At 53.8% G+C, this 22,230-nt stretch overlaps 1 protein-coding gene across 2 annotated transcripts; it reads right to left on the minus strand.

Annotated features, from left to right (window-relative positions):
- Positions 1–855: 855 nt before the first annotated feature.
- On the minus strand, positions 856–20,429 carry Slco4a1 (solute carrier organic anion transporter family member 4A1). Of its 2 annotated transcripts, none has more exons than XM_027419895.2 (12): positions 20,276–20,429; positions 10,621–11,517; positions 9,661–9,751; positions 8,169–8,290; positions 7,620–7,731; positions 4,329–4,483; positions 3,390–3,585; positions 3,104–3,269; positions 2,839–3,011; positions 2,520–2,584; positions 1,992–2,140; positions 856–1,587 (listed from the first exon to the last, which is right to left on the minus strand). In XM_027419895.2, the coding sequence occupies exons 2-12, from the start codon at positions 11,420–11,422 to the stop codon at positions 1,447–1,449; spliced, it is 2,172 nt and encodes a 723-aa protein (XP_027275696.1). In that variant the 5' UTR covers positions 11,423–11,517; positions 20,276–20,429; the 3' UTR covers positions 856–1,446. The 2 variants fall into 2 exon arrangements, with proteins under 2 accessions (XP_027275696.1, XP_027275695.1); XM_027419894.2 differs by having other exon boundaries at positions 10,621–11,479; positions 20,276–20,402.
- Positions 20,430–22,230: the final 1,801 nt, after the last annotated feature.

The raw sequence follows: 22,230 nt of genomic DNA on the forward strand, positions 1-22,230 counted from the left end.
TCATGGGCTGGGGAGACAGCTCAAAGTTGGTAAAGTGCTTGCCCTGAAAACAAGAGGACCCGAGGTCAATCCCCAGCACCCAGGTGAAGAGCCAGACATGACCACACAGTTGAATCCCGGTGCTAGGGAAACAGAGGCAGGCAGGTCCCTAGTCTGCTTTGTGAGCTCCTGGCCAGTGAGAGACCTCGTCTCATGAAACAAACAAGGTGGATGGTGCTTGAGGGGTGACGCTGGAGGTTCTCCTCTGACCTCTACATGCATGCATACCCACACGAGTCTTCTCTCTAGCTGCCCCCCTTCAACACAGAGAGGTGTGTGAGACCCAAAACATAGCACATTGGTATTTTCTCAGCAAATGTGAGGGTCTTGGCCATGAGTTGGGACAGAGGCCCTGCGACCTTCATTTCTCTGGATTTGGGTTGTCAGCTGTGGAGTCCATCTGTGTTGTGTGCATGTCTCACACCTCTGCACTCAAACCATAATGCAACCTTCATGTTGCATGTGCTTGTGTCTGCACAGAGCTCACATGGCCACATACCTCATACCTTACTGATAGCAGTGTCTGGCCACCCTGTACTCAAACCCAAAGTTCACAAATGTGTCCTGAGTCCTCCAGGAAGTGAGGGAGGTTCAGAGGTCTGGGATGAAGCCTGTCTACGTGGGGCTAGGGGGAAGGAGCCTGCACCACTGTTGTCTTGCCTCTGGTCACAAAGGCAAAAGGGATGCTCCCTGGGAAGTGTTGTGGGCCCAGCCAATGCCTGGGACAGCCTATTGCTATGGAAACCTACATAAAAGATGGGCAGGCTGACCTGCCAAATCATAGACCCATAGAAATAACACACCACACAAAGATCATTACTTTAAATATTAAAATATATTATGAACACACTCTTAACCAAAAACATAGAAACACGTTGTCCACGAAATCTGTGTGGCACCTCAGATGGGATCACACCCTCACTGCAGTGTGCTCAGACGTGAGTCACATGATCAGGTACAAAACTAATTCCATAAACACTGTTCAGTGCAAAATGTAAGTCCAGACATAACGTTCGATTCAAGTTGCTCCTGCCTGGCGCAGAGGCCATCTGGCTCCAAGAACAGGCAGCAAGAGCAGATTCAAGCAAAGCATCAAGTAGCTGGCTCCACAGGATCATGCCACCCAGGGCACTGCTGCCCTGCACGGGGCTTTTCAGTAGACACAGGAAGTCAGGACCAGGTGACATTCCGTGCAATGTAGTGGTGCCTAGGAGACTCTAGGGCTTGGGAGTGTGTCTGGTTCCTATGTGACACACTCCTTCCTCCTTAGCATCTCAGAGACTGGGGCATCGCAAGACCCCAGAATGCAGTGCAAGGTTTTACAAGGTCCTCAGTGTTGCCGCCCTGTGAGGATGGGGTTAGGGTATCCGAGAACAGACCTCAGAAAGTGTGGAGGGGCTGGTGGTGTCAGACATTGCTCTGGAGCTGTTCTGTGGGGTTGTCGGAGGCTGAGGACTGGCTGGGCAGGGAAGTCTCCAGGCCATCTGAGGACACTGATGGAGACTTGTACAGGAAGTAGGCGGTGACAAAGAAGAGGAAGCCCAACACCTGTGGAGACAGGAGATGTTGTCCCTCGACAGCCTGGGGGCTGCTTTTTGTAGTACTCAGCCGTATTCTTTCTGGACCGAAGACACACATTTCCTGCATAGTTAGTCCCTCATGGGGAACCAGTACTTCAATTAGGGACTGAAAACTGCCATTTGGCTAAAGGTAGGGGTCAAGGCAAGGTGGAAAGACCTGGCACTGGCTGAACAGGGTCCCCCAGAAGACATGTACCAGCCCGGACCCTTGAAACTGTGAAGGACAACACAGCCTCTGGAAAGGTGACCTCAAGATGAGGTCACCTGGATTCAGGGTATCCATAACCCCGTGGCTGTGCCTTTGTAGGAGGATGATGGGGAAGAGAGTCGGTGGTGGCCAGAGTGGAGCCAGACCCCAGAAGGCCGTCTCACCTTGAAAGTGAGCCCTGCAATGAGCATGTAGCGACTCATGGCTTCGTTCCGGTACACAAAGCAGGAACCCTGGTGGCCACACTGGTCCTGCCACAGCAGGCAGGCCTTGTCAATCACCCAGCCAAAGGCAATGGGCCCTGGAATACTGCCTGCCAAAGGAGAGAGTTCACTTAGACCCTGATGGATGAAGAAAGAGTGAGCATAGGGGAAGAACTTTGCAAGGCCATACTGTCCACTAGTGTTCTCAGGGGGACAAAGGGGACTTAACTCTGAAGAGTTGGCATTGGGCAAGGAGTGCCATGGTTTCTCAAGAAGGCCCTTTTGTGTTGAGGCAAAGAAACCTACTGGGTAAAAGAATAAATGACAATGGGGCCCTCTAGTGGGCATTTAGGGAAAAGGTCCATCTCAGTGTGGCCATGGCCTCATGCCTGCATAGTAACACACAGCTTGGTGTGTGTTAGGAACTTCCAGGTTCCCTATTCGTGAACACACTGCACACCTGCACATGGCTTCCTCACCCCACAGTACCTAGTGTTCTCACGACAATCCATTGGATGCCCAGGGCAAAGGACCTTTGCTGATCACAGACACACCTGCAATGCAAACGGTAATGTCAGCCCCATGGGAGCTTGGCTGCAAACCTCACACCCCTACACCAGCAAGAGTCCTGGTCACATCGCCACCTCCCTAGGTGCCAAACACCTGGTTGGGGGACCAGAGACAGACAGCTCCAATGCCACTAGAACGAGACCCATTTCCTGGACCTGCTGCTACCCCAGGGCCCACCAGCATCTGCAGAGCGCCACCTGCTGGTACAGAAAGAGAAAATGTGGTGAGAGCTTCTTACCGTAGGGTAGCAGTCAGGGCTGGAATGCTGCTGAGGAATGTAAAGATAATTACAACGAACACGAGAGCCAGAAGGAGGGGCTTTCTCTGACAGGTGGAAGTGCACTTCCCTGCGGTAGCATTGCCCAAGCCAGAGGAAACATTCTGAAGGATACAGCTACAGCCTCGGTATATCTGGGGAGCCCAACAACAACGCTGATCATACAAGAAGGCAGAGGCTTCCCAGTCCCAGCCACAGCAGGGCAGTGGGCAGTGACCACACTCACCTTCTGGCCACTGGGGCCTGTCTCGGCACCCGCAGGGCAGCCCGCATAGCAGGGTGAGTAGTACATGGTACCATCTGAGCCACACAGGGGGCTGTAGTGCTCTTCCTGGCAACAGTAAATGGCGTTGCAAGCCGCCTTCAGGTCCAAGTGGCCTTCAGGCAGGGGGCTGCAGAAAGGGGGCATTAGATGGTGTGTTAGCAGGTGTGTGGACATTCTGGTATACTTCCCTGCCCCTCCCTACCAGTGCCAGCCCTCCTCAGGAATGTGGGACCTCTACTGAGCTCACCTCCCAACGTAGCTAGTTGTCACGCCTGCCATGGGCATGTTGGGACAGTGCGTGAGGAAGACAAAGAAGGCCAGGAGGCTTGTCAAGGTGCAGAACAGACAGAACCTGATGATCCCAGAGCCACGGAGCTTGAATCTGTTCACCAGGAAGCCACCCAGGAGGGTGCCACCACCTCCCGCTGGCACTACCAGGTATCCTGAAGAAGGAACTCAGTGAGGGCCCAAAAACCCTAGTCCTGTCATGCTGCATCATTACTGTGGACACTGAGGAAGGAGCACCATGGGTGTTTAGGGCTAGCTGTAGGGTGGGAACTCTGAGGCCACACAGGCCACCTGGAAGCCCAGAGCTCGATGACTAAGGCACATGGTGGCTAAACGAGGGGTGGGGGTGTCAGCACAGGAAAGTGCTGTGAAGATGTGCTCCCAAGAAAGGGAGGGAGCCACTAGGCCCAGTAAGGATGTGTCTGGGGAGAGTGGGGTTACCAGTGTGACACCCTCTCACTGCCCAGATGAGGAGATCTGCAGCTGATGTTCTCCATCCACACTGGCCACCACCCTAGGCTAAGCCCAGTGCTGACCAGTGCATGGGGCATCTCCAGCCAAGAGTGTGATCAGTAAGACCGAGTGCTGCCCTCAGCATAGGGAGGCCATGGGTGCAGTTTGAGCAAGGGCTCTAGATGGTACCCACTCTTGCAGTCCCTGCGAGGCCAGCCTGCCAGAGTCAAACTTAGATCCCCAAGACTCTGGGGCACCAGCTGCATGGCTCATGGGGATAGCCAGGCTCAACCTGTTTCTGTAATGGGTGGTGGGTAAAGCGGCTTGTGAGTAGGAGTTGACCCTGCCCTCCCTCTTGGAGCATTGTCCACTGGGAGTTTGAAGGCTGTGGCTAACATGCTCAGGAGACATAGCCCTCTCTGCCAAGGATGCACAGAATCCTTACCAAACAATGTGGCAGCCTCAGAGGCACTCAAGCTGAACTGGGCCTCGAAGAACTTGGGACCAAAGGTGGACATGCCGGCGATGAGTGTGGCTTCAGTGGCCCCTGCCAGGCAGAGCAGGATGAATGTGGGGTTTCTTAGGAGGAGCCAGATGGAGCTGGGTGAAAGGGGAACAGAAGCCAGAGGGTCAGAATGGGCCAGATTGTATATGCAAGGAACCTGCCATTCCTGAGGCTATTCACACACTAAGGGACCCTGGTTTTGAGAAGGCAGTGAAATGGTACCTACATCTACCCCAGAGACACCAGGAGGCTGGGTTTGGCAGGTAGTGAATCAATGGCCTCACTGTAAGCCTTTGGTACACCTAACCTCAAAGTTACTAAAACCAGTTACAGACCCTAGGCACTGCTATGGCTATCTCCAGTTTCAGTGTGGGGACAAGGAGACAGACCCCTAGTGAATGAAGACAGTAATCACCTCTGGTAGCCACTGCGGCAAAGTAGCAGAGGCTCTGAGTGAGAGTGATGACTAAGTTCAGGGCTAGACAGGCCTTGGAAGGGGACTATCAAGGGGTGGGGGTCGCCAAGGGGTAAGAGGTCACCAAGGTATAGAATAGAGATCTAGAAGGCACAGGAGTCATCAAAAGAGGTACAGACTCCTAATCACAAGCTCTGGGGAAAAGGGGCAGGCATCTGCATTTGGAAACAGGGACTTTCAAGGAGTCTCTAGTGGGTCTGACTAGTTCCCCTTCTCTTGGCCTGTACTTAGGGGACAGTGGCTATAGGAGTGATGGTAGGATTGGTGGTCACATGCAGTCTGCTAATTCCACAGGGACTCTTTGGCCTGGAGTCCTGAGAATCTAAGGCCCTAGCACTGCAACCCCTGGCTCTTTCCCTCCCCGTGCCATCCTATCCAGGACATGAAAGGTATCAGCCACACCAGCAGCCACATGGTGAGAAGGTGCCTGACTTGCCTTCCCAGGACCACATGGCAGAGCAGCCAGGGTGCGGCAGCACAGACCCCACCAGGGCAGCACACAGTGAGCAGTGATTCTAAAGGCACCGCCTACCTGCTGGCTGCAAGTCAGGCTTCAGCTTCCCTGAGGGTGTGGCTGGGCTATGTGCTGACTGGGGTTAAATGTGAGATATCACAGAAGAGTGGTTTGTGTGTAACACTACAAAGCCCCTGGGAACAGAGTCTGGGGGACACAGATGGCCATCACACAAGCGACCACAGTGCACCGATCTCAGTCCCAGGTGGCACAGGGGCAGGGCGTTCCTTTGAAGTCAGCTCATGGTGCAGTCACTACACTGTCTTCCACAGCAAAGCTGCTCCTAGAAGTTTGGGGGAGATGCTCAGCTCTCAGGGAGAGGATAACACTGCTGCTTGTCTGCTGTGCTGCATCTATCCTGCTCCTTTAGCTCATCAAGCTGGCGCCAGCTCCCTGCCTCCTGTGTGAGTGACCACCAAATATCACTGCCCACCCTCCCCACCACACACAGGAGTCAATCTCATTGACAGATCTAAACTGAAGAGATGACAGTCCCAGCAACAGCAAGGGAGGTCCACACAGCTTCACACTGCGCAAGGAGAGACATGGGCCAAAAGGTACATCTTGCTCTGAAGAGACGCCAGGATCGGCTCACAGCCCCGCCATCAGCAGGCTCCATGAGCCCCTCCCCCCCCTGCTTCCTAGACACGGACTAGAGATTGGGAGGTCAGACAGGCCCCAGTGAGATACTCACAGGATCTTTTCTAAGGTAGAACACACCCAATTCTTTTACATTTTACTTGTTAACTTGAGTTAATTGCTCAGCCCTGTGTTCTGAGAAAGGAAAGCTGGTGTGGAAGAACCTGGCCCCGACAGGGACCTACAGGCTCAGGGTGGTACCCCTCACAGCCCCTCCCCAGCTGGTGTATATCTGGTGTGGGATGGCCATGCACAGGCCCGTCCATTCCTAAGCTATTGCCTAGACCTGCTTAGCTTCAGGCTGTTGGTTGCCGAGGATAACGGTGGCTCTGCCACGCAGAACGTGTTACGCAAGGTGTCTAACCCCACTGCAGGTTGGTTGGCTGAGACTTTTGAGTTTGCCCTGAGAACTGGCCATGACTTCCACGCATTCTTGTGCTTGTTTAGTTCCAGTGCCTGGCTTTAGACACTAACCCTGGGCATGGACCTCTTAGTGTAGAATACTCAGTAAGAGGCTCGGGTTCCCCAGCTGCTGCAAAGCTCATGCCACGTTATGCTGTACCTGAGGGCTTGACACCAGACAGCTCTGCTGTTGGAGTGAGGAGAGACCAACTTTAAGACCAACTACTAGACCATGGTTAGTAGGCCCTCAGCCAGTTCAGCTGTGCCTGGGGCTCGGCCCTCTTAGGTAGGCAGAGCCTGGCTCTCCTAGGTGAGCAATTATAAGATACAAAGCCTGGGAGACCTTGCATCTCCACCTTCACCAGCCTCACTTTGTTCCTCTGGGCTCTCTGGGGGACTACCCTTGCCCTCCCTGTGTTAAGGACAGTCTGTGTAACTCAGTCCTACCCACAATAGCTCCACTCCCAAGCGGTCAGTTAGATGTTACCATTCATAAGATCAGTTGCAATATAAGTTGCAATATCAGTTGCAACATAAGAAGGAGTTGCAATGTGCCCTTAGGCCTATGGAAATCTCAGTTTTACAAGGAGGAGACAGTAAGTAGGTACCAGGAACTCCTAGAATCCACATTGTTCTCTAAGACCCCAGTAGCTCAGAGACTGTACCTTGATGCATAAAGACAGCAGAGCCAGGACAGACAGAAAAGGGAATGAAGGCAGAGAGCACGGAAAAGACCACGCCAGGGGAAGATAATGGTCAATGAGAGAGGAAAGAGTTGGAAGAGGCCTCTGCTCCTGTGGTTCTCGGTCCTAAGAGGTTCAGAATCCCACCTCCTTGGAGTTTCTGACAGCAAACGCATAGGTGATACCCAGTGAAAAGACAAGAGTGGTCTACACTGCCTGAGGGGCTCTCTGCGGAAGGCCTCAGGGCCTGCAGGCACACAGAGAGGCAAACCATTGGAAAGACATTTGCTCTGTGGGGCCTCCCACAGTGATTCTGCCCTCTACCAGGGGCTGTGCCTTCATCAGGGAGCTTGCTGCACCTGTCTCAGGGAGCTTGGTGGGCCAAGGATGGGATTCGGAGGCTGTGGATGGTGTATGGAGGGAGCACTGACCACCTGTGGGACCCATGGTACAGCACACACGTGTACACACACACACACACACACACACACACACACACACACACACACACTCCTTACAGGGGCAGGTCTCTGACAGTCTTGCCGAAAGCCGGATTGCTCACTGTTCTGTGGCTGTGGTCTTTCAGCTGCTGCTTTTCAGCTGCTCGCATAACAATGTAGCGCTGGGAGCCTGCAGGGATAGAGTCAGAAGACCGCTGCAGCCTCTTGAGGACACCACATACTCCATGGAGGCTGCCCCCCACCCCGACTCCTCTACCCCTCAAGGCCTGGGAACATGGCAGGCTGACACACATGCAGCGTTGCGGTCTAAGGCCTGAGGGTGTGGGCCAGGAAAGGTGAGGCTGTCATGTGACAGGATTGCAGCTATGAGAGCAGAGGGCCATGTGGGCCCAGCAGAGTGGAAATAAGGGGGGGGGGTCACTTCTGGTGGAGACACAGGAGGGGACAGCAGGTTTGCTTGCTCAGCCTTGCTCTCCACAGAGAGGGAAGACTGAGATGAAATATTCCACTCCTCATTAGCTGAAATGGCAGGGCAAAGGGAAAGGATGGGAAAGACTATATCCTGCCCCCCTGGATGGGACCTCTGTACCAGGGCAGGGAACTCACCTGGTAGCTGCCGGGGATAGCCAAGGATGGGGATGGCGATGAGGAATGCAGTGATCCCTGCTCCCACGAAGCCAATCCACCAGGCGCCAACCCACAGTGGGCTGTCAGTGGTCAGATCCGTCCTATTGGGAGAAGCGGTGGTCCTTGGATTACTGACCAGACACCCATGTCCTTTCCAGCACATGCATGGGGTAGCCTGCTCACTCCCCCTAGGATCTCTGTGCAAAGGGCAACAGAGGTCCCTGGGACTACAGCCATATGTTCACCTCTCCCTCAGACTGGAGAAGCCCTCTGATATGGCCATCCCCTTGGGGAGCAGCAGCTCCTCACTCAGACCCTGCCTGTTGGACCCAGGAAAGCGGCATCTGGGTCTCAGACTGAGACCTTGGGAGCAAGGTCCACTGGGGACAGGAGCTTCAAGAAACAGCTGGTGTCCCTCCCCACACCAGCTGGCATCCTCAGGGCCACAGAGCTCAGGGGACAAGGGCTCAGCTGGAGTTCACAGAGCTACCCACACAGGAACCATTAGGCTTCCGACTGCCATCTGCATAGGAGGAGAGAGGCGGGCTCTCAAATTGAACAGGAAAAGTGATGGGAAGAGAGCAACTGGCCAATGGGATTTCATTCTTGGGAAGAAAAGGGTGCAGGGAGAGAAGGGCTGGAGGGATGGCAGGATTAGGGGTGGGAAAAGGATGGAGGGAGGATTCTAGGCAGCAAGGCCAGGACAGCAGTATAAACCCTCTGCTCTGGTATAATAGGAAGCTGCCCCAAGACCTGGGATCATGCTCCCACCCCCATGTGCAGAGCCACTCGGAACCCAGAGCCCAAAGGGCACAACACATCCAGATCCGGGGACACGAGCCTTGACCTACCTCAGGCTCTGCATAGACCACGCACCCTTGACCCCATAGAATCAACCCAGGGCTAGAGGCAGCATTGTGAGAGGGCAGAGCACTAGAAACCTCGCTGGCGCCATCTGCAGAGAGAGTCCCAAGGTGGATTGGTGCCCAAGACCCAGCAGAGTCAGCAGGAAAACTCAACCAGAGCTGCCCTTCCACGGCAGGACACAGGACCAGGCCTCCCGCACAGCCTTACTGGACAGTAGTCATCGCAGGCCACCCCAGCCCCCGAGCTCTGTCTCCCTCCCTCCATCCCTCTCCCTCCTCACTCTCCCATTTACATTTACAAAAATTAGATACTAAAGATATAGACGCACGGCCTGTCACTGCAAGAGAAAAGCCTGAAGATACATGGCCAGGGCTTCAGAATCATGTGAACTGGAGCCCATCTCCCCTCCCTGTCTCCCACCTATCCCTGGTTATGTCCTTGAAGCCACCCAAAGACCCCGAGTCTCTCTTCATACCCCCAGTGCCTGTAGCCAAGAGTAGCCCAGTTTTTCCCTGCTCCAACCTCAAGTTGTGTAGACCTATCCGTTAGGGCCCACAGCCTCCCAGGCGCTGAGGGAGGATGGTGGATACACCCAGTTACTCACCGTTGGCTCACTTCTGTGTAAATATTCAGCATGGCTCCTCCAATCAGGTAGCCTGCTGCAGGTCCAAGGATGGCTGCTGTGTAAAAGATGGCTAGAAGGCAAACAGAGCATGCAGCCGTCACAAGACACCCAGTGGGCCCTCCTAAGAGATGCCTCCACCACGTTCCTGTGTCTACAGCCCCATTGTGGACCCCTTTCGGTCAGAGTGCATCTGTGTGGCCTGCAACTGGGAAGGCCATGTGGGCATCAACTTTTAAAGTGTCCCCTAAAAGTTCACTTTGGACATCGTTTGCACCCACTGTTTTGCATGGTGAGGGCAGTGTCCATGCAGAAGGAACATGAAAAGGCAGGCAGGTAAAGTAGGAGACTAAGGCCACTGGAGGGAGAGAGTTGAGCTTGCAATAATTGCTGAGCTGCTCCCTACAGCCCCCATCCCCAGCAGGAGCCTGAGTGGGGAGGGCATGAAATCCAAGGCCACCTGGGTGGACAGCCAGATTAGCAGCATTGCATGCAGTTGCCTTGAAGGCCACAGGCCGTGAAAAAAGACCTGTGAACTATTTCGTGGCTTTGCCTCAGTCTCAGCATTCCTGAATCTTACTTCCCAACTCATGAGGCCAGGCACAAGGAGCCAGGCTCTATTCCTCTCCACTTACCTTTGCACAGGCTCCTTCTAAACCACACACAGGCTCAATGCCAGCTAGCCCTGCCCTAGCCCTGCCTGGGGACTTGGGGCTCTCTGAGCAAGCTCTACCTAATGTTAGCATCCACTCTCCTGTCTTTGGAGATTCCCCCCCCCCCATGGCTATGCCACTTCAAGTTAGGGGCACCTGGGTCATATGACCAAGGGAGGGTCATAAGGTCACCTAGCCAGGCTCCCAGAAGGTTTCAACTTCATTCCACCAATGTCACCATCTGATCCCTTCTGCTACCCCTCCTGACTCCTTGGCAAGCCCCACTCACCGATATAGATGGGTGAATAGTTTGACTTGACATTCTCATCCAGGTAGGTGACACCAAGTGTGTAGAGAGGAGTGGCACCCACGCCGTGCAATAGCTGGCCCAGCATGAAGACCAGCCGGTAGCTGGACAGGCCTGAGTCCATACACTCCACATGACTCCCATTAGCCAGACACGCCCCTGTTCCCACCCCCACCCCCTCATCCATCTCCACCTCATAGCGGCCAGCAGTGAAATGGGGTAGTGCGAACACCAGGGAGCCAATTCCCAGGACCAGCACACCCCAGCCCAGCCAGCGCGGCTTGTGCCCATTGCCCCCAAAGTAGCTGACAAAGGTGAGGCAGAGACAAGCAGCAATGTCATAGGAGCTGGCGATGAGCCCACTCTGGTAGCTGTGCAGGTCGAAGCGCTGCTCAATGGAGGTGATGACCGTATTGATAAAGCCGTTCACTGTCATGCCCTGAAGGAAGGAGGCTGCACACAGGAAGAAGAGGAAGCCCTTGGGGGTGTTGAAGACCTGCAAGCACTTGGGAGTGAAGGCTCGCCAACCACACAGTGTGTTCTTTGGCCCCGCAGACATGTACTGCACCTCACGGGCTGTCTGGCTTCTCCGCTTCCCAACCTGGGGCTCGAACAGGGGTTGGCTGGAGGAGCCCAGGGGGCTGTGGGCAGAGCGCAGGGAGGCTGGGGACGCTCTGCTGCTGGGCGGAGTGTCACATCCACTGTCTGTAGCTGAGGATGCATTGGTGAGGAGGTGTTTCGGGAGAGAAAGGAAGGGCTTGTCTCCCATCACGTGCTGGGGCATCTCCAGCCTTGTGCAGAGGGCTTTGCAACGCAGCAGGTGAGATTCAGTAGAGGCAGCCTGATGAGACCAGAGAGTGTCCTGTCACTGGGTCTATTCTGTGAATAGAATTCCTCATTAGTGGACCTTTACCCCATCCCTAATCTGTTAAAATTCCTACATGAACACTTAGTTCCCACACAGTCCATCACTGGAATAAGGCTTCTCTCACTCGGAGTGGCCTCTGGCCAGCCCCTCACATCTTGCTTCTGACCACAGCCCTGCTGCCTGTGAGCCACACCTGACCTGGTCCCAGGGAATGGATTCCAGCAGACTTTGAAGGTGTGGCCACACCTGGGAACACTGGAGACAGAGCTAGGCTGGAAGCCACCAAGCAATGAGCAGAGCTGAGACATGGATGGGCCTATAGGCACCCTGTGTGCCCTGGCCTGCACTCCATCCTCCAAGGCTTTGCCTTGCCTGCTGGAGCTGTCCTCTGCTGCAGGAGCAGAAGTGCCTGATGGTTAGCCAGCAGTAATTCAGACCTGAACCACATGGCTGGTTCCAGAGTCCATATAGCACAACAGAGCCATCTTCTGGAGGACACTGTGACCCCCCACCCCACCCCCTGATTCCAGGCTGACTTTTACAAGTTGGCGTCAGTAGTTGTATTTTGAGGCTGTGAGCAGTAGAGATTCTACCATATACATTCCTGGTGTAATTGGTGCCAGTGACCGTGCCAACATTTCTCTACAAGCTGGTGTCCCTGCCTGGTAGAGACAGTGTCAGAGGAGAGCATCTGAGGCAGGGACAGTTTTCATGGTGTGGGAATAAGAGTCAAATCTTCCTTGGGCAGCCAGTGTAGCCAGGCCCCATGTAAACAGCAGAGTCACTTGCATATATGTGTGTATATGCACATATGTGCAGTGTAGAGACCAGAGACTGACATTGGGTGTCTTCCTCAATTAATTTCTATTCTTAAAATTGTATTATTTCAGCCGGACAATGGTGGTGCACGCTTTTAATCCCAGCACTCAGGAGGCAGAGGCAGGAGGATCTCCGTGAGTTCGAGACCAGCCTGGTCTATAAGAGCTAGCCCCAGGACAGTCTCCAAAGCCACAGAGAAAGCCTGTCTCGAACCCCCTCCCCCAAATATATTATTTACTATTGGGGACACACACACACAGATTGCATATGGCAGTCACAGGACAACTTGCTGGAGCCAGTTCTCTTTTTCCACTATGTAAGTCCTAGAGACTGAGTTCAGGTCATCAGACACGGTGGCAAGTGTCTCCACAGCCTAAGCTATGTCACCAGCTTACCACCTTATCTTTTACGACAGGGTGTCTTATGAAACCTAGAGCTCACAGTCTGGCTAAGATGATCTGGCGAAGAGAGTTGCCCAGCAAGTCCTAGAGATCTTTTCATGCAGGCTTCCCTGGGTCTGAGATTACCAGTGAGTGTCACTATGCTTGTCTTTTTACATACATAGTGGGGATCTGACTCAGGTCCTCACATTTGGGCAACAAGCTCTTTACAGCCTGAGTCATCTCCCTGTCTCAAAGCAAGTACATTTAGTCTACTTCTCAAATTGCAGTGGCACCGGACAGAGGAGGGACAAAGAGGATCAGGGTGGGTAGGACCAGGTAGAAGGTGAGAACGGCCACACTGCATGCCAGACTTGGAACCTGGGTTGACACAGAAAGCAGACAGGGGGAGCCAGAAGGAAAAGACTCAAGGTTGCCAAACTCAAGGTCACCAGAGTACTGTTTAGTTTTGCCTTTAATCCAGGCTGGCCTCATGCCCACTGTGTTCCCTCCACTCTATTCCTGGACAGCCGCTGGGGATTATCCAGGTGACGGGCAGATTGGTATACATTGGTGTAATGGAACTCAGATGGCAGTTTTTGTGGTCAGCAGCAGACAGCAGGAAAGAGAGGGATTTCCTTCCTGAAAATGAAGCCACCACAGAAGCATTCTAGGTGTCAGGTAGCACAAACCTCTCCATGGTTTCACCTGAGCTAAGAACACAGACAAATATTTGAAGCACAATCTAAAATTAGAGTTATCTACATTGTACACTGAAAGGAGCGAGCTGAAATCCTACTTTAAATATTAGCTAAGTGGCTTTCTGACGTTTGCCACCTTCCTGCTCTAGGGTGGCGAACTTGGTTAGACATGTGGCACATACCAGTAATGCCAGAATATGGGGGGATGGAGATAGAAGGGTCGTATGTTCAAGGCCAACCTAAGCTAGAGTCTTACTAAAAAAAAGACAGGGCTGTGAGCTGGTAAAGATGGTTCAGCAGTTAAGAGCACTCCCTGCTCTTCTAGAGGACCAGAGTTCTGTTCCCAGCACCCATAGGTGTCTTACAACCACCTATAACTTCAGCTCCAGGAGGTCCAATGCCCTTTGCCGGCCCCCATGGGCACCCACACACAGAAGGATTACACACACAGCCACACAAATAAAAATAAATGCTTAGAAATAGGGCCAAACTCAGCTGGTAAAGTGTTGGTCTTGCAAGCATGAGCACCCGAGTTCCAATCCCCAGAACACATGGTTTTTTGAAACTAAATTTCACATTGCACACTTACAATCCCAGCACTGGAGAGGTGGAGACAGGCATATTCCTGGGGCTCACTGGTCAACTTATTCTACCTGCCAAGTCAGAGAGACCCTGTCTCAAAAAGCAAGACAGATGGTGCTTGCCACACCAGAGGTTGTCCTCTGCTCTTCATGTGTGTGTACACCTCATGCCCCTGCACACACATGAACAATAACGCAAGCACACACCCCGCCATCACCACCAATAAGAGAAAAGGATCTCACTGCATGCATATCAACCTTTGGGTCTCCATGCCCACACCCAAAGCTGCCATTCTTATGTCAGGAAGATGGTGCTGCTGAGGTACGTCCCTGTCACTAACTTTTCTTCCTAGGATCTGATAGGTTATGGGATGGCTGGAGCAGACCCCAGTGTCAGCCTGGCTAGATTACAGGTGTCCATGCATTTGTCATGTGTCACTGTGGGCATGACAGTGGGTGACTTCTGAAAGAGACACCATGGAGTCTATAGGCACCACCCTCTGGAGGACCTGGTTGTGTGTGTAAGGGTCCAGTCCAAGAGATCCTGGCACCCCAGCTTACTGTCTTCATGATCTTGCTACCTTTGTAATCTCATGAGCCAGTTCCTAATAATAAATCCCCTTACATTTCTCATTGTCCTTCTCTGGAGAACCCTGCCTTGTGCAAGGTCATTCCATCCCTTTGGCACTGATACTGCTCTGCTATTGGTGGGAACTCTGGGACCCACCCCCAGGATACAGGTCCCATTACAAGGCTCCCATGGCCACTACACATGGGCAGTCCTTAAGACCTCCTTGAAAGCCATGTGTAGCTGCAGTTCAGCAGGCTCTAGGCTCCCATGGGGCTAAACACATGGAGCTAGGACTTGCTTACCCGTTGTTGTAAGGAAAGAGCCTTTTACAGAATATCCAACACTCGTGCTTCCATGACTAAATGTGGACTCCAGCTATGTGAATACCCCACCATCACCACTACACCGCTGTTGGTGGGAGGGACTCTGGAGTGGAGCCTACCTGTGTGCCAGCCCTGGTCCCTCAACTGCTTCCACTTCTATCAGCTGTGTCCCAGGGAAGAAAAATATCTGCGGCCAGGAGATGCTGGCACCAGGCTCAGAGGGTCTTTCTCAGCCTGAGAAGGTTCAGCTGAACCACCACTGCTCCGGTGGGGAGACGCAGGGGCATGGCTCTTTCACTCAGCCCAATCTCTAGTGAGCCAACCTTGCCTGTTCTGTGTCTCAGCCCGCCAGGCTGGCTCCACCCAGACATCCCAGCAGCCTAACCCTGTGGGATTAGGCCAAGCTGATTAGCCCAGGATGATGAAGCCCCGGGGCCTCTGTTGCCAGCTGACAACTCCACACCTGAGCACTGTGGAAAGGGCAAGCATGTGCACTGGAGTGGGTAATACATGTGGGCTAATTTAGGAGGCTGCAGGTGACCAAGATTCCCTCATAAGTCCCCGACACTGTCTTCAGGGCTGCAAGTGCAGCATCTAGCTGATGGTGGCTTTCAGTTCTGGAAGAATCCAGCTGAGGCCTCCTCCTCAGCGTCTCTCTGAGAGTTCAGTGGTCAGAGGCAGCCTGCCACAGCCTAATCTGTGAGAAAAGACCCGGTTGGCACGGCTGCATGCTCCTCTAGATTGCTTGTTTCCTTTGTCCATCCATTTTCTAAACTCCCAACTGGAGCAGTCCCCAAGGCCTCAGCTCACACTGCAGTTTGGAAGAAAGGATTTCAGAGTAGTTCTTGAACCCAGGTCTCTGCTACCTGGGTCTCTGCCAGTTGTTCCTAGGATGTCTTAAAGTCCTAAAGCTAGTATGTCAAGCATTATTTTGTCCTTGTTTGGGGACACTTTGAGGCCCAAATTGTAGACCCTCCTCAGACCTTGGCAGCCAGCAAAACAGATTAATCTTTCTTCCCCTCTCCTCTCCTCTCCTCTCCTCTCCTCTCCTCTCCTCTCCTCTCCTCTCCTCTCCTCTCCTCTCCTCTCCTTTTTCCTCTCCCTTAAACCCCAACACCCCTCAGATACAGCCAGAAAGAGAAGAAGACAAAGGCGATTCTCTGTTCACTGCACCAAACTGCTCTGGGGACACTGCCAAACCAAGCCCACCTTAATCTTGGGCATTCCTGCTGACACCACATCCTGGTCAGCTGCCACCCCTGTGACCTTGGGACTCTTCTCTGCCTCCTAATTTCTCCTCTTATACATCAGTGGGATGTGTTTTCTCTTCTTCAGGATGAAGCTCAGGCAATGGGGACAGGTTATGGGCCAACAAAGTTTGCACACCTGGTAGCCACATGCAAGTGAAAGCTCCGGGAACTAGATGCTTGGCACAGAAGCTGTCAGGGACTAATTGATGGGGAACTTGAGTATGAGACTCCAGGGCTGGCACCAGAATGACATGTCCCACACACAAGGCTGCTGTCTCAACCTAGGCAGGTTTTCCTTCTGTATGTGGGGATCCTGGAGCATGCAGATGGCTCTTCCAGGCACCGTGCTACAGAGAGAGATGCTAATCAAGCATTTGAGAAGCAGAGGCCAGTAGAGTGGGCCTCCAAGGCAGTCAGGTGCTCCCCACTTTGGCATGTCACAAGCCTCCCTGACACACAGTTTCTCTCCTGTGACATGGTATGAGCTGAAGGACTCAGTCCTCTACACAAATAGGCCCAGCTACCACTAAGACTCATGGGAAACAGATCTACATTACTGAGATCAGAACCCCAACTTCTGAGGCATGGTCACTTCTGGGCTCCAAGAAGGTCCACATACCTCATTTGATGACCCTTAGCTCATCTGATAGTTGGGGACAAAAGTAGCTTGCTTTGCCTCTGCTGCATTGCTGATGATTGGTGTGGTGGTCAGAGCCAGAGTTTTCCTGCAACAGGGGACCATGCGGCCGCTCTCAAGGCAGTGAGGGATTGTGGTGACAACCTTCATGATTTCCAGGGTCGTCTTAGGTTCAGAAGGGGGCAGCTCTAGATAGATAAGGGGCCTTCCTGGCATAGCCAGGCCACTGCCTACAGGTGGCCTCTTAGGGTGCAAATATACCTGCAGAGTAACCTGGCTGAAGGGACCCCAAGTACAAGATTAAAGGCTCCCAAGTATGTATGTGGGGTGGGAAGGACCATCCTCAGGTAATCCTAAGTGTTCTCTGTGACTTGGGTTTGAGGGGGCAGTGCCTGAGGCTTGCAGGTTTAAAAGTGGCAAGGCAAAGGCAAAGACAGGCATAAGAATAGCACTTGGGTGAGGAAGAAGAAAGACCTTGTTGGAGGTCCCTTAGCTCCCATCATTTTGGGTATCTGGTGACAAGGGAAGCCCAGACAATGGCAGCAAAGCCTCTCCCTACACATGGCCCCCAGTTTCTGGCCCACACATGAGTAGCTTCTTTTCTTTTGAGACAGGGTTTCTCTGTGTAGACCTAGCTGTCCTAGAACTCGCTTTGTAGACCAGGCTGACTTCGAATTCAGATATCTGCCTGCTTCTGCCTCCCAAGTGCTGGTATTAAAGTCCTGTGCCACCACCACCACCACCCGGCTTCTGAGTAGCATTATAAAAGGCATGTGGTTTGAGAAAGCACCACCCTCATCTATAGATGTGGTCCAGGATTTTAATTCTTTTTTGTTTGTTTTTGGGTCTCACTATGTAGCTCTGGCTGTTCTAGAACTCACTGCATTGACCAGGCTGGCCTTGAACTCACAGAGCTCTGACTGCCTCTGCCACCAGAGTGCTGGGATTAAAGTGTGAGCCAGGACCCTCAGCTGATTCTAATTCTTTGCAATACTAACAAGAAAGAGGTCATGATACCTGTCCACAGGGAAAGAAGGGGTGTTAGGGAGAACCAGAGACCCTCAATCTGAGAGCAGCAGGTTTGGGGCTAATCGAGGGAAGCAGAGGGGAGGAAGATCCCAGACCACCCTGGCCGAGCTGCTGCCTCGCAGTGGCCCACAAGAGGCTACAACCCAGGTCCAGCATGCTGGGCCATTTCCTCTGCTCCCCACCAGCATGGCTTCCAGGCTCCACCGGTCATGCAGAACCCTGGCCACCTGACACATGGGGACACAATCCTAAGGGCCTGTGAAATTACTCACAGTGACTGAGAACTAGGGTTGTGCCTCCCTGTCTCTCACGTTCATCAAGACCACACCAAGGTCAGACTTTCACCAGAATCCCAGAACAAGGTTGGTGGTGAGGTTCTGAGAACGAACCCCTGATCTCTTCCAGGGGTCATAGGGATCAGGAAGTACTTGGTCTCTGTGCTTCACAAGGCATTGAGTGTACCTCAAGAGGAAACAGGGGGGTCCCCTCCTGCCTGTCAAAGAGCACCAGAGTCAGCATTGGCCCTTCTGAGTCTCAAATGCCTCTCCCTGAAATGGACCCACTGGGGGAAGTTTAGGGACTCAACATGTTCCAGTTTAAGAGATGGCAATGATAAGAAGTCATATGGTGGGGTAGCACCCACGTGGGAAATAGGTTAAGTCAGACGACTTCTGTAATAGAAAACTCACAGTTACGACACCAGAATCAGCAAATTGAGAAAACCTGGGCGTCTGGAAGTCAGTCAGTCATAGAGTGCAAACTGCTGCCGAGAGCTCCTCATACCAGGGGCTGTGCAGGGCAGTTCCTGGGCTTCAGGTGCTCTCCTGCTGGGCCAGTTTACAAGCCTGCCCTACCCTTCTCTTTGCCCAGTCACAAGCCTTTTTCTTGCCTGCCTGACCCCTCTTTAGTATTGGGGAAGGTTCTGGTTGGGACTTGTCCAGCACCTGTTCCAGGGACCACACCCAATGAGCCACAATTAGATCATCCAGGAAGAATTTTCCAGGCAGTACCTATTGGCCTTCCCTAGCAGACAGGCAAAGCAAGGTGGACCCAACCAAGAGTTTTACACATGGCCTTGCAGTCTTTGCAGCTCATGGACAAGCCGAAAGGTGCCTGTTCTCTTTTCGTCACTGGCAAAGTCCCGTCCCAGTAACTGATTCTCTGGAGTTCCTCTTTTCTTGAGAAGAAAGTGGCTGGCAAAGGGTACAAATCTAGGGCCTCCCTGGTGTCATCCTAGGCATTCCAAACATCCTGGTACCTCAGCCTGCTGCTCTGTGCCAGGGAAATTTAAAACACTGCCTGGGACTGCTCATGCCCAAAGCCTCCAGGCATAAATGCCAGGCTCAGCCAACAGCTCCTGCTGTCCCCATTGCCACAAGCTAAGATTTATAAATAATTCTGCCAAACCCCAGGTGCTCTCTCTGCCGACATCCACCTGCCCCAGGCTGCCTAACAGCAGTTGGCTAGACGGCTGCCTCGCTTTACTAAACTAGAAAAACCACTGCCCTGAAATAGGGATGGAGAGCTGGTTCCATTACAAATAAACCACCGTAGTTTCAATGCCTCTGGACAGAAGTACCCCATGGCCCTGTCGGGGCGGGGGATAGGGGGGAAGGTCGGCCGGCCTCATCACACTAAACTCAGACCGCTGAGCCTGAGGGCCCAGCAAGGGGCAGGGTTCGACTGTGTCTCTATCTCACACTTCCGTACACCTGCGGATGCTGACCTCTCCCAGTGAAGAAGGAGGTTCCCTGCCTCGGGTTCCCGGGTTTAGAGCCAAGCGCGCCAAGCGTGCACTGAAGCGGCCCGAATCCTCGCTGGCGGGTTGACTTTCGTTCACCTGAGCCCGGGGGCGCCCGTGAGCGGCGTGGAGGTGCCAGGCCTCGGGGACCCGGACATCCGCGCTTCTCGGATGGACAAAGCCTGCCGCGTGTGAGCAACTTTGGTGCTTCACGTTTTCCTTTGACTTAGCAACAGCCGCCGGTGGCTCGGCTCCTGAGCAGACCAGCAGGGGCTTGCACCGGGCTTGCACCGGGCTCGCACCGGCGTACGCTGGCGGCCGCTTCCCCGGGCCGGCCGCGCAGCGGCTCCCCGCGTGCAGCCCCGTGCCCCGGCCCTCTCCCGCCTTCCCTCTCGCTCTGGCGCAGCGCTCTGCCCGCCGCCGCCTCCTTTTCTGCAGACTCGCAGCTCCCTGGCGGGCAGCTGGCAGCAGGGAGTGGATTCTGCATCCGGCTCCCTCGGTCCCGCCCTGTCCCCACAGAGGGAACCCGGGGTGTCTCGCCGGTGCCCGGGCCTGCTTCCCGCCAGACATCGCACCCCGCGCCGCCCCGCTTCAGGCAGCCTCCGCCAACACCTGCCGCGCTCCTGACGTCAGCAGGTCGGGGTCTGGCGCACCCGAGAGGCGCCCCGCGGCGGCGCCAGACCCTGTCCCCATCCCGGTCCGAGTCCCCGGCGCTGCCCGGGCCCCAGAGCACTCACCTTCCCGCGCACCCGGCTGCCGCGCTGCGCCCTGCGCTCTGGCCTTCGCGCGCTGCCCACTCGTGCTTCATTCATCGCCCGAGCCTCCCCCGCGGGGGTGAGGGCAGTGGCTTCGCCGCCGCCGCCAATGGCAGCGCGGTTCGGGCGGGGCCGAGCAGGAGGTGACAGCCGCAGGAGCGCGCCAGGGCGGGGCCGAACGGGGCGGGGCAGGGGCAGGGCAGGGGCGAGACCGAGGGCTCGACCTACCCGGTGCCGAACCTGCGGAGATTTCTCGCTGCCAGCCCCCGCCACTGGCAGTTGCAGGAGCGGAAACGCCGCGGCAGGCTGGGAAGATGGGCTCAGGCCTTATTGCGCCACAGGTTCCACCTGCTTCGGGGTTCGCCCTCAAGCGTGGAACCGAGGCCGCGGAGGGCGCCGATGGCGATCCACTCAGGCGTGGGGTACAGCTGCAGCCTCGCAAACGGCGCCCCTCAAAACCCAAGCAGGTCAACCAGTGAGCACTCCTCCCGAGGAGGTAACTGGACGCTGGACTAAGTTTCACCCTCACCTAGGAAGCCCGTGGGGTTACTGCCCTGGGGTCTCTTCCCAGGTCTCGATTGTAGCTTTGAAGTTAGCATTGATCTGAGATCGAGAGGTATATATATTCATACCAGTCACCTTCAGATTGAGGTGCGACCTTGAGTGTATTTCCGAACTCCCCCTGGGCCAGTCTCCGCATCTGTAAAATTAAGCGAATGTCTGTAAGCCCATACTGGAAGACTGAGGCAGGAAAATGGTCCCAGTTCCACTGTGTGCTCGAGGTCACCCTGGGCTACAGGGAACTGGGTCTCAGAAGATCAAGCAAACAATGATTAAAAAAAAAAAGTGATCATAACACATCGTTGAAGACATTGAAAACAGAGGGTGAAATGAGTCCCGCTGAGGTTAGACAAGTAACAGCTGGCAGCCACTGGCCATCACCATGGTATCAACAGCTGGGGGCAGAAAACTCTCCACAAATTTCTCCCTTATGGGTTAGTACATTTAATTGAAAAGACATAGGTGAGCCAGGCATAGTGATACACACAGATAATCCTATTCCTGGGGAGGCTGATTCGGGAGGGTCTCTACTGGGAGCCCAACCTGGGCTACCTAATAAGATTCTGTCTGAATTAAAAAACAAAACAACAGCAACAAAAATAAATAAATGAAACTTTCTCCTGCCCCTAATCTGGACTGGGGAAGTGAAGGCAGAAAAAAAGTTTGTGGCCAGCTTGGGCTACACAGCAGGACTGTCTTAAAAAAAATAAAAACAAAATAAAAGTTTACAAAAACCAGCTCTGTAAGTGTGTGGATCCTGCAGTCGGCTGTGATGGCATAACCAGGCATAAGGGTACAGATCCAATGGAGCCTCGGAGGCTAAGGCAGCTAAGGCAGTAGTGAAGGGACTGGGCGCTGGGCTTAGGTCTTCACATCACACTTGGTTGTTTATGACCGTGTCTTCCTTCCTGGAGTGGGTGTGGTGGGCACCTACTCACTCACTTTTTGTCCTGGGAACCTCTGGTGATGTCTTCAGGGTCCAGGGTGTGTCAGCGTGTGAACCTCCACTCCAGAAAGCTGTGTCAGTTCAGTTGCCCCAGGTATTGGCCTCCATATCTGACACTTCTGGTCAGAGAAGACCCCTAGGAAGAACATGTATGCGGCGCTATGGAGTACACCCCTCCTTGCTAGAGCAAATGGAGCTCCCTCTCTGAAAATACCTCTCCCAGGTCTGAGGCCAGAGAGAACTTGCAGAAGATCTTTTGAGAGGTTATGCGCTCCCCACTTCAGGCTGTGTGAGCAGAACTCACCTGCGTCTAAACGAACTCACAGAAACCCTCCGAATGTCAGGAGAAGGCTTGCACACTGTGCTTCCAAAATTTAATTTTGGGTACACCTCTGAAACTAATACTGGCACAATATTTTTCCTTTAAACA

This window comes from Cricetulus griseus, chromosome 6 (assembly GCF_003668045.3).
Source record: "Cricetulus griseus strain 17A/GY chromosome 6, alternate assembly CriGri-PICRH-1.0, whole genome shotgun sequence".
Classification (NCBI taxonomy): domain Eukaryota; kingdom Metazoa; phylum Chordata; class Mammalia; order Rodentia; family Cricetidae; genus Cricetulus; species Cricetulus griseus.